Source organism: Dermacentor andersoni, chromosome 4 (genome assembly GCF_023375885.2).
Source record: "Dermacentor andersoni chromosome 4, qqDerAnde1_hic_scaffold, whole genome shotgun sequence".
Lineage (NCBI taxonomy): Eukaryota > Metazoa > Arthropoda > Arachnida > Ixodida > Ixodidae > Dermacentor > Dermacentor andersoni.
The window spans coordinates 89588664-89606285 of record NC_092817.1 but is presented as its reverse complement, the minus strand read 5'-3'; the positions used below and the strand labels follow the sequence as shown (position 1 = coordinate 89606285).

The following is a 17622-nucleotide window of genomic DNA, read 5'->3' as shown; positions in this document are numbered from 1 at the left end:
AACAAAACCACGTCTGCGAACCGCTTTTCTTTCTGCTACGTCCAGTGGTGACATAAGTCTCAGACCACGTTCATCTTTTTTTAAATCAATTGTATCGAAAAGAAAAATGCACGAAGACATTTTGTAAACACGACTAATATACAGCAACAAAGACCGTAGCGCACATGGCTAACTTGCTAAGAACAAGTTGTGGTGCAAAGCTGTGTACCTGCTGCCGTTGTTGGGTCGAAGCTGTGTGAACTTCAGTTGTTCCTGTCTGTCGACTCGACTCTTGCATCCACATGTTGTAACAACGAACCAAATAGCTTTACAGTAAGCTGTAAAGTCACGTTTGCAGGGCGTCGAACTAACGAGCAACTGCACCAAAGACCGGAGTTGAACCGTTATTTTCCTCTGTACCAGAACCGAACCGAACCTATATTGTTTTCCGCCATTTTGGAACTGCTCCCGAACCGGAACTTTTTGGAGGAACCGTTCCGCAGCAGTTCGACCGCAGGTTCAAGCCAAATTTAAACCCAACAACAAAATAACAAGCCCAATAACTAAATTCTATGATCGCGCAGGTCGTTGCGCTGGCTTACCTTTACGCTATACTGGCTGGCGATATGCGACAGAAAAGAACCGCCCTGCTTGTGCGCGTAGCCATAGCTTTGGAAATAGTTGAGAGCAGTCTTGCAAACAGGTCAGACCCTGCGGGAGTGAAATACCCGGGAGCGGAGAAAAGAGAAATAGAAAGACAAGTTGACAGCGCGTGACATGCACCAACAAGGAGGCACCGTCTACCTCACACATTCTCATCGCCTCTTTTGTCCCTGAATGCCTGCCCCGTTTACCAAGTAGAGATAAAAAACTAGCGTGGAAACGCTACGAGCAACAACAAGCATAGCGGGAAACTACCGAGCGCCGCAGAGCAAGAAAGAACAATGAAAATGTCCTCGAGCCATATTTGGTCGATGTGTTGTACTTATCGTATGTGATGTCGGCTTGCTGAATCGCCTCCAACATTTCCCCGGAACGCTTCCTCTTTTCAAGGCTCCTGAAAGGACTGCGATAAAGTGATGCCGCTGCAAACCTGCATCTGCGCGTGAACGGAAGTTTTCATCTTTTCCTGTTTTTTTTTGGGCACTGAGCCTTTCTTTGAGACGATGCAACCATTGACATCTACAGGTGAATTCAAGCTTATGAGAAACACTTTCTTATCATTTTGTTTTCGACTGAAAGCAATATGCTGAATCGCTATGCTTCGTTGGGAACTTTTTATGAACTACTTGGTTCAGGTTAGATAAGCTCGTTCGTGTGAAATTGTGTTTACGTTATGCCATTTCAGCTCTCAAAAGTTATACATGCATGCAGGAATAACTAAAAACGTCAAATCACGTTCAATGCGACAGATTTTTATGAAGATCCCAGCCCTCATGTAATACCCTTTATCAGGGATATCTCAGGTATAAATAAATAAATAAATAAATAAATAAATAAATAAAATACTTCACTATTCGTCATTCCTTCCTTCCCCTTTCCTTTTTTCCTCGTACAGAGTAGCTGGCCAGGCTATACAAACTCAGACCCACGTCTCGGCCTTTCATTTAATAATATTTTTTCTTTCGTCTCTTTTTAATTTTATGTATTTCTTTGTTGTCATTTATTTGTGCGCAGCGCTACCTTACCGATGAATAATACTTGGTCATGACCGGTTTCCATTTAGCACGTCTTTCCATACTATCACTTTTAAAAATCATCTTTTAAAAATTTGTCTATCAATCAGGTGATAGAGAAATGTGCGGAATATAACCAACGCTTATACATAGCTTTCATTGATTACGAGAAAGGGTTTGATTCTGTCGAAACCTCAGCAGTCATGGAGGCATTACGGAATCAGGGTGTAGACGAGCCGTATGTAAAAATACTGAAAGATATCTATTGCGGCTCCACAGCCACCGTAGTCCTCCATAAAGAAAGCAACAAAGTCTCAATAAAGAAAGGCGTCAGGCAGGGAGATACGATCTCTCCAATGCTATTCACAGCGTGTTGACAGGAGGTATTCCGAGACCTGGATTGGGAAGAATTGGGCATAAAAGTTAATGAAGAATACCTTAGTAACTTGCGATTCGCTGATGATATTGCCTTGCTTAGTAACTCAGCGGACCAATTGCAATGCATGCTCACTGACCTGGAGAGGCAAAGCAGAAGAGTGGGTCTAAAAATTAATGTGCAGAAAACTAAAGTAATGTTTAACAGTCTCGGAAGAGAACAGCAGTTTACGATAGGTAGCGAGGCACTGGAAGTAGTAAGGCTACCTAGGGCAGGTAGTGACCGCGGATCCGGATCATGAGACTGAAATAATCAGAAGAATAAGAATGGGCTGGGGTGCGTTTGGCAAGCATTCTCAGATCATGAACAGCAGGTTGTCATTATCCCTCAAGAGAAAAGTGTATAATACCTGTGTCTTACCAGTACTCACGCACGGGGCAGAAACCTGGAGGCTTACGAAAAGGGTTCTACTTAAGTTGAGGACGACGCAACGAGCTATGGAAAGAAGAATGATAGGTGTAACGTTAAGGGATAAGAAAAGGGCAGATTGGGTCAGGGAACAAACTCGAGTTAATGACATCTTAGTTGAAATCAAGAAAAAGAAATGGGGCATGGGCAGGACATGTAATGAGGAGGGATGATAACCGATGGTCATTAAGGGTTGCGGACTAGATTCCAAGGGACGGGAAGCGTAGTAGGGGGCGGCAGAAAGTTAGGTGGGCGGATGAAATTAAGAAGTTTGCAGGGACGACATGGCCACAATTAGTACATGACCGGGGTAATTGGAGAAGTATGGGGGAGACCTTTGCCCTGCAGTGGGCGTAACCAGGCTGATGATGATGCTGATGCTGATGATGATGACTTTTAAAAACGATAATGACTTCATTTAAAAATGTAACACGGTACCTCAATAGCCCATCTAATTTTGAATGACCAAGTCAACTTGCAGCGCCGCCTCATCATGCAAGCGACTCAGCCGTATAAAGCGCGCACAGTAGACTGACACTGCAGCGCCAGTGGCACCAGTTACTCCGGTGACAGCGTTGAAGACCCGCAGATAAATGCGGCAGGTAGCTTTTGATAGTTATTGCTTTTAGTTTGTGGTTTTCGCTGTTACGCATCCTTCCTCGTAGCGACATCAATCTTATGCGAAACAGTTGCCATCATCTTTGAGGAAGGAGTCACATAATGAGAATATTGTATTTTTTGCACGAGTCAGTCATTCCACCTCTTCTGTACTATAGCAAACTCTTTACGCTTTAATATTTTCGTTTCTTCCGTGGCTTTCACTTCGTAAACGGTGTGTTTAGGTGCTCAGAGGTGTTGGGAAATGTTTGTGAAATGACTAGATATTTTTCTAGTTTTGCACCCACTTCTAAACGAGCGAAACTTTCTTTCTTTCTTTCTTTCTTTCTTTCTTTCTTTCTTTCTTTCTTTCTTTCTTTCTTTCTTTCTTTCTTTCTTTCCTTCTTTCTTTCTTTCTTGTTTGTAATCAGCAATGCTCAATAGTTCACGAGAACAATAATAAAGCAAGCAGGGCAAAAAATAGGCTACTCTCCAACCGCTTCTGATTTTGCTGAATTAACGGTCCCACGCGAAAAATTGATCTCGTATATCACGCCGATCGCTCATGAATGTACCAAGGTCTATCTGTGAATAACAGTTATATAGTATTTCGGAGTGCCCTGCGCATTCGAAGTACCAGAAACTAAATTAAAAAGAATTACCCGGTTGAGCGAGCAACTGAACTTCCGTAATGTGAAGCGGAGGCGGACTTGAGTTCGAAATCGTTGCTTCGTGAAAAAAAAAGAAGATTACATATATATCGTTGGATGAAGGGGGAAAGAAACCTCTAAACGCCAAGTCTTCCGAAGCACTTTTATTCACTGAAAGGAGGAGCTCAGCGGGGATAAAAAAGAAAGAGAAAACGATCAATAAATAACACCGTGACTTAACTTGAAACGGGAGGCGGTAAAGTGGAGTCGATATTTCAGCCGTCTCGGTGTCACCTTGAAAGCAAACAGGCACAAAAAATTGAAGCTCAGCACCGCAGTTGTTCTCGGACGAAGCGGAATAGAAGAGTGTATATGGACTGCCGGGACGTGTACAGAGCAGTGCGCACTCTGTCTCCGCCTTCTTTTCCTTCGTGCCATTGTTTCTCCTGGCCTTCGCTTTCCGCGTTCTAGTCGCAATCCAATGAGTGTGGGTTTTTTTTTTTTTTTCAACGCGGGGCGACGGAGCTGTAGCCCGCTGTAGGGACATTTCAATTGTCTAACAGGCGCCCCTTTTTTCGAGCTGGCGACGTGTTCCCGAATCACACACACACACACACACAGAAAGATAAACTGACAGTCAGTATACAGAACAATGGCTCAGACTTGGGCAGGACAGTGATGTAAAAGCCTGGCTGCCACTGTTTTGGGAGAAAGAGAGCACATGACGCGCGCAAGAAAAAAAAAGAATGTGAAAAGAAAAGAAAGGAAGACGATCTGGAAGGGAGGAAGCTGCAAGTTTTAGGCGTGTCTAGGAACAGTACTGGACTGTACCTACACACAAAGGGCCCGAACGCTCCAGACGGAAAGGACGCAAAATAGGAAGACGTGAGCTCGAGGAAAGTGGGGGGGGGGGGGGGGGAGGCGGGCGAACCAGTGCGCGGGGCTGGCGAGTCAAAGCGAAGCCAAGATGCTGCGGCGGAACAGCGGAGGTCATCACATCGATTAGCAGCGGAAACGCTCTGCAGCCAAGAGCTGCGTTTCTGCCTGTCTGCCGTGTCCGCGCGTCCGGCCAGCCCGGCCTCGATCGCTCGCTCGCCTCTTCCTCTGAGCGCCGCAATCTTCACGCTTGTATCTCCTCGAGTTGTCGTCTTCGTCGACCGACAGCTTGACACGGCTGGCTAAGCAACGCAACCCCTTGTGCTGCCCCTCACCCTCTTTGCCACGCCGGTCGGTCTCACTGCGCGCGATCTCCGGTGGCAGATAGGCAGTCAGAATGTATATGGGGGAAGGATGAAGGGTTGGGGTAGGGATAGGGAAGCGGGAAAGCAAAGGTCGAAACTCTTTTTCCGGCGGCGCTTTTGCAAAGGACTCTTCACGGAAGCGAACCCGAGTATACCGGGAATCGCAAACGGTACCGCATCCACGGGTGGTTCGCTGAACGCGTGTCCTATCGGGCTGCTGCTGCAGGGTTGCGCGGACTGCGGGCCGACTCCGTGTCTCTAATGGCATCACCGCGTATGTCTCGGGCAACAAGAAGAATAGAGCGGGAGAGGTCTGCGTGTCGCCTGTTGGTCGCTGCTGACACTCGACGAGCGACCAGAAATGTTGTGAAGCGATAAAGAGATACAAGGAGCTAGCTTAACGCTCGCTTGAGAGTGGAATACACCCACTCGAGCCCGGAGGCCGGGAGCCGTGGTGAACACAGTTGTTGCTCCTCGCGATAGCGCTTGCCAAACATACAATGAAACCAAAATAGATTGCTTTTCATCAGTGTACGCTATTTCTAGTTCATCTGGTTTCTTTCTTTCTTTTTTTTTTCGCTCGTTCGTCTCGATACGACAACCGGCTGCTCACCGAAGCTTGTCCTCTTCTTGTCGTCGTGCGAGCGAAAGAAGACGTTCCTGCTTGACCCGCGCTTTGTCCTCCCGATGTAGTCTTTATTTTGCCAAGATCGCCTTCTTCGCTTGTTGTAGCGCATAGCTTGTGCCGTTGTTTCCCTTCGGTGTTTGCTGTTAACCGTGAGGCCTTTTGGGAAAAATTGTGCTGTGCGTGTCGCACTGCGTACCGGAAGTTCGTTGTTCCGCTCGGGCTCGGTTCTGGCGTCGATACGAAAGATGGAAGCGGGGAAGAGAGCCGCATTTAAAGACGAGAAAAGCGGAAATCGCTGAAGATATACTCTGTGCTTGGTAGCCTTGGTTGTGTAGATCTTGTTTTGTCTATCGCGGAGCGCTCGCGCTAAAATGAGCTATTGTTCTACGTGATGTACAACTGCAGCTCTTACTGGAGTCTGGAATTTAAATTGCGGTACATGCGGTACCATTCAAGAAGTGTTCACTAGCACAAAGCACAACTAGGTTGGGTTCGCCGTTAACACGGCTTACAACAACTTTATTGCTGCACGATTTGTAACAGAGCAGGTTTGCTCTTCTAGCTATTACGATTAGTGAGCACGGTGTTATTAAATTACTTTTGCAACTTGATGTAAAATAATCTCCTGGTCTAGATGGAATACCGAATGAGTTCTTAAAACGTTATGCAGAGTGTGTTTCAAAATATCTGACAATGCAATTCTCTAAATCTTTGAATGAGAGCCGAGTTCCAGATGACTGGGTAACTGCCAAAGTCAAGCCCCTTCATAAGGGTGGCAGCACACATTATGTTACTAATTATCGCCCAATCTCTTTAATTTCCACTTCAGGTAAAATTTTTAAACATATAATACATAGGCATACTTCGGAATATTTAGATAAGTATATTATTTTGTCAAGTTCTCAAAATGGATTCAGGAAAGGGTTTTCTACTTGCACTCAAGTAGTAACTACCGTACACGATTTCGCTCAAGCTATAAATTCCGGAAAAAAGATTCATGTAATTTTTATGGATTTCGCTAAAGCTTTTGATGAAGTCTGTCAAAATAAACTACTCTTTAAACTAGATATAATGTTTAAAGACACTCAGCTTGTCAATTGGATTTCTGCTTATCTCTCAAATCGAAAACAGTATGTTTCCTTTCATTATCAGTGTTCTCACACAGTATCAGTCGACTCTGGTGTCCCTCAGGGCTCAGTGTGCGGGCCTCTTTTGTTTCTTTTATTTTTAAATGATTTAAAATTACAAGACATTTAAAGACGTATTAAATTACAACACATACCTGTAAAAGGTGGGTTATATGCAGATGACTGTATCCTTTACTCTGAAATTGAAATTCAGCAAGATGAAATCTATTTGAACGAAGCACTTCAAAGGGTTGTTCGTTGGTGTGATAAATAACAAATGTCTGTTAATCTTGAAAATACCGTTTTCATGAAAAGTTCTCATAAACGTAGTCCTCTTCATTACACATATTCAGCTCGTAACGTCTTTCTGTCGGAAGTGGAGCACTACAAGTACCTTGGTCTTTGTATTTCAAATTACCTTAGCTGGACAAAACACATAAATGCTGTAATTAGCTCATCTAACTATCAACTCTTTTATCTAAAACGTGCTATCAAACTTTCTACTCCCGCTGCTCGCCTGATTGCGTTTAAGGCAATTGTTTAGCCAACTTTATATTACGCATCTATAATTTGGTACCCGGACAGTCAGAAACACGTTAACCAATTTGAAAAAATGCAAAAGAGGGCGGTGAGGTTTATTTATAACAGCGTTGCGTGAACTTCGATCACATCATTATTGGTAATAGCCAACCTCCCAACGCTAACGCAAGGAAATAGTGTTTTGAGATTGAAATTTTTGTTTCAGTTAGTTAAAGGTTATTATAAGGTAGACATAGTGCAGATACTTTCTTTTTCTACAGGATATGCCGCAAGGTATGGACAAGCCTTGACCATAACTCAATTTTTCACTCGAAATAACACTTATAAGTATTCGTTTTTTCCTAGGACAATAACTGAACGAAAAAAAAACCGTACTAATGAAGTCGATTCGCAACCATCCTTAAATCTTTTTGCTGTACACCTACAGCAGTGACTTGCCTCGCATGTTGCGCTAAGCTTTTTATATGCTCTTGTGCTTGGTTCCGATACATCATTGTGTTTGCATTGCCAAATTATGTACTTCCCTTCCGTGTACTTTTTTATTGTTAGCTGTTTGCCAATTTGCAAACCCCAGCAAATGTAACTCCGCTCTGCTAAAATCCCAACTCAGGGTTGCAGTACCTAAAATAAAAAAATTTGGAACCTTTACACGAGGGCATAATGTCTTTTTTTTTTTCTATAGCCTACACTTGCGATGTACCTCAAGGCTAGCTGTTGAACTACGGGGTGGTATGAGTTAATGGTTTCGTTTTTTTTTTTGCTTTTTCATTCTATTCTTCTTTCATTCCATTTCATCTCGTGCTTCGACAGTGGCCCGAGCGTGACTCTGCTCGCTTTGTCAGCGGGAGAGGCTGGTGTGAACGGTAGAGGATAACAAAATGATGTAATCGTTTGGATTACTTAACAATAACATGCCATGCACTGCGTTATTTCCTTACGAGCAAAATCGAACGAAACGACTAGAGAGCGGTGAAGTAAGAAATGACCGCTTATCTCTCGTACACAACAGCTGGGAGTGCTGCAAACACATTTCTCTTTTTGTGCCATTCTTCTTCTCATATGCCACCAATCAACGTGCGCCATAGTATAGGATTGTAGCTTTACTTGAAACATCCGTCAGCACAGCTAAACGTGGCTTGCGGTCATTGCCTGTATCCGAAGTGGATCGAGACTTTGTCACTTGACACTCTTATCTACCTTCATGGCTTAACCAGCGTGGTGACGCTCACAGCGGTCCCTCTGCTTTCTTGGGGCTCGTCTATGTCAAGCTTGGTCATTCTCCTTGATGCAAACTGCTTATTTATTGTCGCAGTCACATGGTTTTTGACTGGGAGGGGAAAACAAATTGTGCTGGGACCATCGACGATGATTGCCAATGTCAGTAGTAAAGTTGAATTGGGTAGCACTGAATAGCAGGTATAATATTCTCTTTCAGCAATTACACAGGCCGAATTCACAAAGCTTTTTCGTTTGTAAGCGCTATTTGCCATAGGCTGATTGCCTTCCTAACAATATGTATAGCATGGCGATTTGTTGGAATTTTCTATCACAAATAATTCAATCGTAACAGGCTTTTGTGAATACGGACCCTGGCCCGCACTCACAAAAAGCTTTCACGCTAGAATTGTTCGTAAGAGGCAGTTAAAACCAATCCATAAGCTGGGCATTACATTACCCAATGCGACCAGCCAATGGCCAAGAGCGTTTAGAAAAGAAAATAATTGTGAGCGCGTAAGTGACTTTTCTAAACCGAAAAAAAAAACGTTTGGGCGATTGCCACAACCTGGCGTGAGGTCTGTAATTTAAGCGCTGGTATGCAGGCGCGACATCAAGCAGGTAACAGACACAGGCATAAAAGAAGAAACGTCATAGAGGCTGTTACTTTCCCACTCTTATTTGTGCAGCTACATCATGAACGTAATCAAACCTGCCCAGTTTTCTAATCAGGCTGACGGCTGGTGCAATGACTTCACTGTTCATGACAACGTGCCGGCTACAAGAGCAGGTCAAATGTAGTGAGACTCCGTTTTGAAAAGGGGCCATTGAAGTGGGTTGGGCAAGAGAAATGTGTAGAGTCATTGAAAGGAAACCTTCGCTTTTGCTGTTGAAATGCGGCAGTCATGACGTTTCGAATACGCAGCTAGAATGCGTGATAGCAAGAGACAACTGTACAGCACAAGAGCTGCTGACAACTGCTAATTTCTCTGAGACAACAGAACAATGGGCGCACTTCTGGGCAAGTGCGATAAGCCTCTGGTTCTTTGAGCACTGGAAATTGTACGCGGCGAAAATGCATATACGCCTGTTTTGTTTTGCGCAAACGTGATTACGGAGTTCTTTTATATAGCGTGAGAAAGAACGTACTCACTGCTGCACTCGGTACTGGGCATACTTATTCCCATAGTAATTAATACTTCCATAATTCTGCCTGTTGACTCGATTCAATTAGCTTTGCGCCGCGGTGTATGTGCTTCTTTTGGGGCGTTTCTAAACCACCTGCGAGGAGTTAACGTCGCCGCTCCGGAGAGTTCCATGCACACGCTGCAACCTGTGCATTGCGTATCTTTGAGGCTATGCGAGACATTACACCCTTCCACTTTGCATCTGTCAGTATCATTTGCACACTGTGCTTCGTGTATCTCTGAGGCTTAGCGAAACATTACACCTTTCTACTTTGCATCCTCCAGTATCATTCGCACATGCTACGCCTTCTGCTCTCCGCCGACACGCCTCCGCTTTATTCTGTGTTTATTTTTCCCCAGGTCTGTGCTCAGCCGTATACCGAGCACGAAATTCGCACTTCGCCTGGCACACACTCCCTTGCTTTGAAATTATTACTCCAGGTCAAGCACACATTGCGGCACGATCAGAGGAGCACTGAATGGGTCAGTACCGGAGCTGTGCACTATTTCACACACAGCGCACATAATCATTGCCAGTATGTAGAAACCAGTATTTTAGAAAAAAAGCTTTCACGCTAAAATTGTTCGTAAGAGATAATTCTAGCCAATCCTAATCATCGGCACATTAACCGTAATCACATTACTAATAATAAGGATATTATTAGTGAAGACGATTGACCAATGGCAAGAAGCATTTACGAACCAAAATGTTTCCTAATTTGGCCCCAGAACTCATAACAGCTTTAACTGGTTGCAGCCATCATTACCGGCCAATTTATGTTCACCGACAAATGAAAAGTTCTCTCGAGTGGGATGGTACTAGCCTTAGAAAGGGACGTCGTTTAAGGAACGGGTTTAACCCCGAGCTAACGTCAAACATACACTTATAAAATCATTACGGAGGTTCGCGTGTGAAGCATCCACATATATACTGAGGAACTCTTAGCTCCCTTTCCTTTGCACAGGTACCCAAATAGTCATCCTGTCATCATTTATATATACTATTCTGCCTCCCTCTTTTGCACGAGGCGAATCCATCTAATGGCCGAAAAGTCCCGATTTCATTGCACCATCTAATAATCATATGCCCCCCGACTTCGCCTGCCATTTCTCCGTTGCTGTCTTGTTGAACATAACTGCAGTCTGTAAAACCTAAACGTAAAACTTAAACGCTCCATATGCACAATATCAGTCCCGAATCTTATCCGTACTATTTATTATTTATAACATTTTTTTGTTATGAAAAGCAGGCAGATATCACGGGTGAATCTTTTAAATTCCGCATGAGCAAGTTGGAAAACAGGTAGAAAATATAAATACTTCAAATATTGAGTTGCACAGAGTACAAGAATAGCGCCAGATGTCGGTGATAAGCAACGTCTTTACAGGGTGGAGCAGTTAGATTAGATTAGATTCTTGGGTTTTGCGTGGCCTAACCATGATCTGATTATGAGGCACGCCGCAGGGGGGGGGCTCCGGATTCATTTTTACCACCTGGGGTTCTTTAACGTGCACAAAATGCAGGGCCCACGTGCGCTCTTGCATTTCATCCACATCGAAATGCGGCTGCTGCGGCCGGGATTTGATCAGGCAACCTCGTGCTTACCACTGTAACGCCAAAGTAACTAAGCAACCACTGTGTGTAGGGTAGAACAGTAGACGAAGTCTCATTGGTAATAGAAAAAGAATGTGCTCTTATGATTCTAAGAGGCAAAATTGAACATTTATCATTAAGAAATCTGAAATACGAATTCTAACATTTTAATTTTTCGGTAGGGGAAACTTTGCAGGAAGAGTGGAAGCTTGTACCGTATGATTCCAATATTTGCTAGTCACGTCGACTATACCAGAGAACTTAAAGATTTCTGTTGTTTCACAGGCATGTGAAGAAACTGTGTAAAATCTGTGGTTTCTGAAAGCTATGGTAACGAAACTAATAAAATTACATTTCTGCGCCAGCGAGACGAATTCAGACACTATCATTGTTGCAGCTTTCTACTTCTCTGTCTTTACAAAAGCGACAGGGTTGCACAAGTGGCCCAAGACAGGGAATATAAAATGCCCTTTATTACTCCCAATGACTGTCGGCGCCAGCAGTCACGACCATTAACGCAAACAACTTACGACAGCCCTGCGAGCTCAGCAGAACAGTCTATTGAAAAACACCGAGGACAAGTGGGTTTGACTATCCTATTTGCTGAGAAATGAGAAATAAAAATAAATAAAATAAACTGTGCACGAATAAAAAAAAATATTTGCTCAGGTGTCCTGAAGGAAATCGATTTATTTTGCGCGAAAAATAAAGCTCTAGGCCTCAGTGTGCGGTAAACAAAGTCCTATTACGTAATATACCGGGCATTAGTGTACGCATAAAGCTAACTTCTTGCTGCATAGTGCCCCTCTTGCCGTCTGTGCATGTAGAGATTTTCTTGATATACAGACTTTCTTGATACGTAACGCTGAAGGCATTACCTCCATTAAGTGCACTGTTTGCGTTGGTCGCGCTCGTGACATCTGCTATATTACTTTCTTTTTGTTTTTATACGGTAATACCCTAATGCAGTCATGTGGACAGCTCAAGGGAATTCCACAACGGAGCGTTTACTTAGGCAACAGAAGGGAATCGATTTACACGAAGAAAAAAGATATTCACTCGAGTACGTTTACTCATTCATCCATTTTGATACATTGAAGGTCCCTTAGGACGTTACAGAGTACGGGAAAAAACATATCACTACATTTGCGGAAGTAGAAATAGAGCTACCGAGAGCGAAAAAAAAAAAAAAAGAACAGGGAAAAGCCTATGCAACTAAACGACAGTGAATGCGTTTCAGCGATGCGATAACAAAACATACAACACTAAAAAAAACAATTAACGACAACATGGCCTATACCGAAGCAGAACGTATACTAAACAGCAATGCATCTACTAGTATTTTTTTTTTTTAATTCAAGGTCAGCGAAAGGCAGCAAGCAAAGCAGCGAGCACAATTAAAAAACTGCTTTAAGAAAAGCACTGCTTCTTTTTGTATACGGAATATTACCTCTCGCGTATTATGTTGCCATCTTAATGCAGGTTTCATGCAGGAATTTTGAGATATGCATCGCCCAGGTTTCGCTGCCATTTTCGCACCGTGTTCATGTTGACCGTAGTTGTGAGGTGCACCCTGTTTTCTTTTCGTTTCTCGCTCTGAGATACCAAAAATGTGAGATCATAAAACGCATCATATACCTTCTATCTTAATGCAAGCTAAAGCGTAACGGTTATCTCTCCAGAAACGCGAGCTTCCTTTTTAAAAGAGCAGGTAGGAAGGGTTTTAAGGGGGTAAACAGGGCCTCCGGTTGCTGTAGTTCAGCTATATAGAAAATGTAAATTTCCTTTAATAAATATATAAAGCAGCAGTAGTTCTTCATTAAAAGTTTGCTGCCACTCTCGACATTTCTGTCCACGATGTATCAAATGTTTTCATCATCATTTCAACATAGTACAGGGAAGGCCTGTAGTAAGATGAGCTTCGCTAATCCCCAACCAGGATTCATTACCGCATGAGCGACATGGAAGTCACCATGCCGATGCTGTTTTTGTTTCGTCGTGCCGTCTTCATTGTTGTCATTCTCACCGTGGTCGCGCCATCGTCCTTGTAGTCGCGAAATATTGTCGCTGCTTTTGATGACGCTTAAATGCTTATGCTTTGTTTTCTTTTATGATGCCAAATATATGTGGGGCGCCTGTTTTTAGGTCCCTTGCCAGGCTAAAATAGCGTCGGTCATTTCGTTACTTCCCTGTTGGAGTTGACCATGTAAATTAAATCGAATCCTGACAAAATTGAAGTGTCAAGTGTGCATGTTCAAGGGTAGCTATCTTCGAATCACTTATACCCTACAGCTGTAAGTTGACTCGCACCTTTCTAACTACAGTGAACAAGAAAAGGCCTAAAGATGACCACACAAGCGAGCAGTTAGCGACGTGAAAATTTTCGCGGGTGGACGTCATTTCCATGACATGACATGACATGACATGACATGACATGACAAGAGCTTTATTTGAGTCCTGAGGGACTGAGATCTTGGGGAGCCAAAGCCGAAGGCTCCCGAAGATCAAGTCGGTGGCACCGCCCACGTTGGGAGCGGGCGATGAAGTCCCGCCGCAATGTCGTGCGTGCATTATTTATTTACATCTGATCAGACTTCCGCATAGCCGCCTGGCTGTCTGCAGGTGACTATGACAAGCTATAGAAGTACAGGCTTTTTATAGCGAGCAGTGCGAGCACCACGCACCAGGGACCGCCACAGGCGCGCCGCCATTGAACGCCTTCTGTATCCGGAGGAAGCAGGGATCAGCCGAAGCCGGCCGCTGCCACAACTTTCCGCCGAGAGATCGGGGATTGTTTAGTACTGTTTATTTGGAAAGTTAAAAAGCAGAAAGGAGTCATCCTCTGTTGTGAAGTGTAAGAACTGCGACATACATTTGAAAGTGTGGTATGAGACTGTGTGCGAGCTTCATCCGCCTCAGCTGCGCAGTGCCCGTGTTCACGAGCGTTCGTCATGCACACTTTCCCACGAGGCCAGCACTTCAATCTCAACTGACAGCACTAGATGACCAATTACCGGAAATGACCGGCAACTGAGTGTCGGAAATCATGGTCAGGAAATAGCGCCTGCAGCACCGCCTGGCACCTAACACCGCCTAACTGCTACTGCTGGCCCAAAATATAACGGAATCTTGAACTTGATACTCATACACGTCAGCGCTACGTCCTCCTAGCGCAAGCGCGACTGACGTACTCAAGCAACCTCACTTCCTATGGCAACGAGATCAAACAGGTGACAATAGGCGGGCATCGCAAGTTTACTTTCACCGTCGGGAATGAAAAAGCAGGCGAGCGATCGCTATGCCACCTTCAACATTTTTGTCCCCACGTGCACGAATACGTGTTAAATGGCGCTGTAAGTAATCTGATAATCACTCCGAAGTTTCTGATCAGCGCTGGTGACAAGAGTGACGCTGTCGGATCTAACCACCGTAATCAGAGCGGGTCGCAAATAGGCATTTTCTGCGCGCGCACACGCGCCTATTCTGCAACGAAGTTATGGCACATACAGTTAACGACAACAGGCGCACGACAGGCTTACAAGTCTACCGCTGTAAAGACTAGAGAACAAAGAATAAAATGAAGCGCCATGCGGCTACATTCGTCGCCTTCAACCGGTAAGCTAGCACGCCATTAAGATGAGCAGCCACATATAATAGGGACGAGTGCTCTATGTTTAAAGAAAGACTTACGTTGTTTTTTTAGGCCGGCGAGCAAAAGCATAAAGATCTATTGTAAGTGTTCTCGCGCCGTCTTGCTGAGGTCCCAGTTGCGCCAGTAAAGCCAATCTGAACGTTAGCCAGAGTTCTTTTACACCAATTCTAGTTGGTCGTGGTCGGCAACATGAAAAAGCTATCACAACTAGCAATAAGATTTGGAGAACGAGTTGCAGTCTTGAGAAGTGATCATTACGAAATGACAATGGTGAAGTCATCGCGCTGTTTCAGAAAGTGGCAGGGTGACATGCATGAGCTTTAGAGTTTTGATTTTTTTTGTTTTGATCAGTATATGTAGAAACATTTAACGACGGTGTCGCTTCAAGACGCCACCCGCGGGTGAAGTTCTCTATTTTGAGCCAGGCCACGATTACCGAGTTCTACTAAGATAGGCACTAAAAAATCTGCATTCTTCTGCCACTAGATGTGAGATCGGTTCAGAATGTTCCAACTGGCAAGGTTGTATATTTAGATGGCAATTTAGAGGGCAATTTAGATGGCAATCTAACCCGATCGGAATCGCATTTTTCAATGAAGGTTGCCTCCTTTGCGCGAACTCGGGGAAAGGAATCAAAGGGGATCGCATATTTCAGTCGCGTTAAGTTTGAACGCTCTTTGATTGTGTGCATGTGACAAGGGTATAAAATAGCCAGCTCTAATTGGTTAAACACACATTAGCTAAAAATCTGGGACTGGCAAAGCTCCATTGCCAAAGCTGTCGCTTGAGCTAATGCGCTTTCTGCCGACAATGCGACCGCTGGCTGCGACGTTTTCTGGAATCCATGGAGGACGCCCCACCCCCTCCCCCCATAAAAGTTATACTTTCCCAGTAACTGACAGAAATAGATAGACAAAAAGACAGGCCTCATTACTTTCTTGCGAATCGTTACAAAGTCATGATGGCATAGTCGTGTCCCAATCACATTAAATATAAAATAAATATGCAGTATACTTTGCTGGTAGGATGCACTAGTTGCTACAACTCCATTAATACCGAAATGAACACCAATGGGGGAAATCTAATGACGAAACGTTCCTAGATGGAAGTCTCGGCGGGCCGAATTGTTGACTTTGTTGATGTCAGTGCTTTCATAATTGAATTTGTGCCAAGATCAGAGCTGGCTGACCTCCCCGACTCTTCCTTTCCTCTTCGTCTTCTCTCTTTACGTCTAGAATGACTGCACTGATCATCTCTGTGCATGGTGGTGAAAGTTTCGCGATATTAAGTAGCCCTTAACGCTCTTTCGTTGCTTCTCTTTTTAATTTTAGCTGGAGCGCACTCCGTGCGAACAGCGGACCAGGAGGGCCCTCGCTTCCAAGAGGAGCCGCCCGGTCTGGTCGAGTTCACCAACGCCAAGGAGGCCGTGGTGCCGTGTCAGGCACTGGGCAGGCCCAGCCCGGCTGTGCGCTGGATCAAGCTGCCGGACGGTGTGGCTGCTGCCGAGGTGCCGGGCTTGCGTTACGTCCGCCCCGACGGATCGCTGGTGTTCCCCAAGTTCGCGCCCAAGGACTTCCGGCAGGACGTTCACGCGACGCTGTACCGGTGCGTTGCCACAAACAGTGTTGGATCGGTCGCCAGCCGGGACGTCAAAGTGAGGGCTGGTGAGTGCGCATTATTTTACAAAAGGTGCGCGCGCTGGGATTGCCTGTCAAGATGATATTGTGACTTGCTGTAATAGTTCTTAAGAATATGCATTGTATATATATATATATATCATCATCAGCCTAGTTACGCCCACTGCAGGGCAAAGGCCTCTCCCATACTTCTCCAACTACCCCGGTCATGTACTAATTGTGGCCATGTTGTCCCTCCAAACGTCTTAATGTCATCCGCCCACCTAACTTTCTGCCCTACGCTTCCATTCCCTTGGAATCCAGTCCGTAACCCTTAATGACCATCGGTTATCTTCCCTCTTCATTACATGTCCGGCCCATGCCCATTTCTTTTTCTTGATTTCAACTAAGATGTCATTTACCCGCGTTTGTTCCCTCACCCAGTCTGCTCTTTTCTTATCCCTTAACGTTACACCTATCATTCTTCTTTATATATATATATATATATATATATATATATATATATATATATATATATATATATATATATATATATGTATGTATGTATGTATATAAAGAAGAAAGGGGGTTAATGGAGGGGCCCGATTTTGATTAGTCATATCATAAGAAGCCAGCAAACACTGACACCCTCGGTTAACCCCCTTTCTTCTCGTTTATATATATATATATATATATATATATATATATATATATATATATATATATAATATAAACAGAGAGAGAGAGCGCGCTATCTATGTTTTTTCATCCACTTCCATTTCAATTAATTTATCATTCCTGCAATTTAATTAGGAAGTACAGGCGATTTCCCCTATGTTATCCTTGGTGTCTTTGTTTGTAGGCTTCTTATGATATGATTCATAAAAATCAGGCCCTCCGGTTTACGTTTTTCTCGTTCATTTCATTATGATGCTCTCGGATCCGGCAGCATTGATGCCTTCAGGCCAGTATGTGTGAGTTTATTGACCAGCTGCCGTCAGCCAAATAGATAACGTTCTATTGACGCCTGCGGCAGAAAGGATGTTCCAAAGCTGGTCCCTAGGTTTGTGAGTGGG

At 44.2% G+C, this 17622-nt stretch overlaps 1 protein-coding gene across 3 annotated transcripts in view; it reads left to right on the top strand.

The window, feature by feature from the left end:
* LOC126536440 (cell adhesion molecule Dscam1-like) overlaps positions 1–17622 on the top strand; it is a 549544-nt gene that overhangs the window by 154062 nt on the left and 377860 nt on the right. For all 3 annotated transcript variants that reach the window (XM_050183398.2, XM_050183399.2, XM_055074012.2), the window contains exon 2: positions 16262–16594. In XM_050183398.2, the coding sequence (XP_050039355.1) occupies positions 16262–16594 (333 nt within the window). The remainder of the gene's footprint in view (positions 1–16261; positions 16595–17622) is intronic.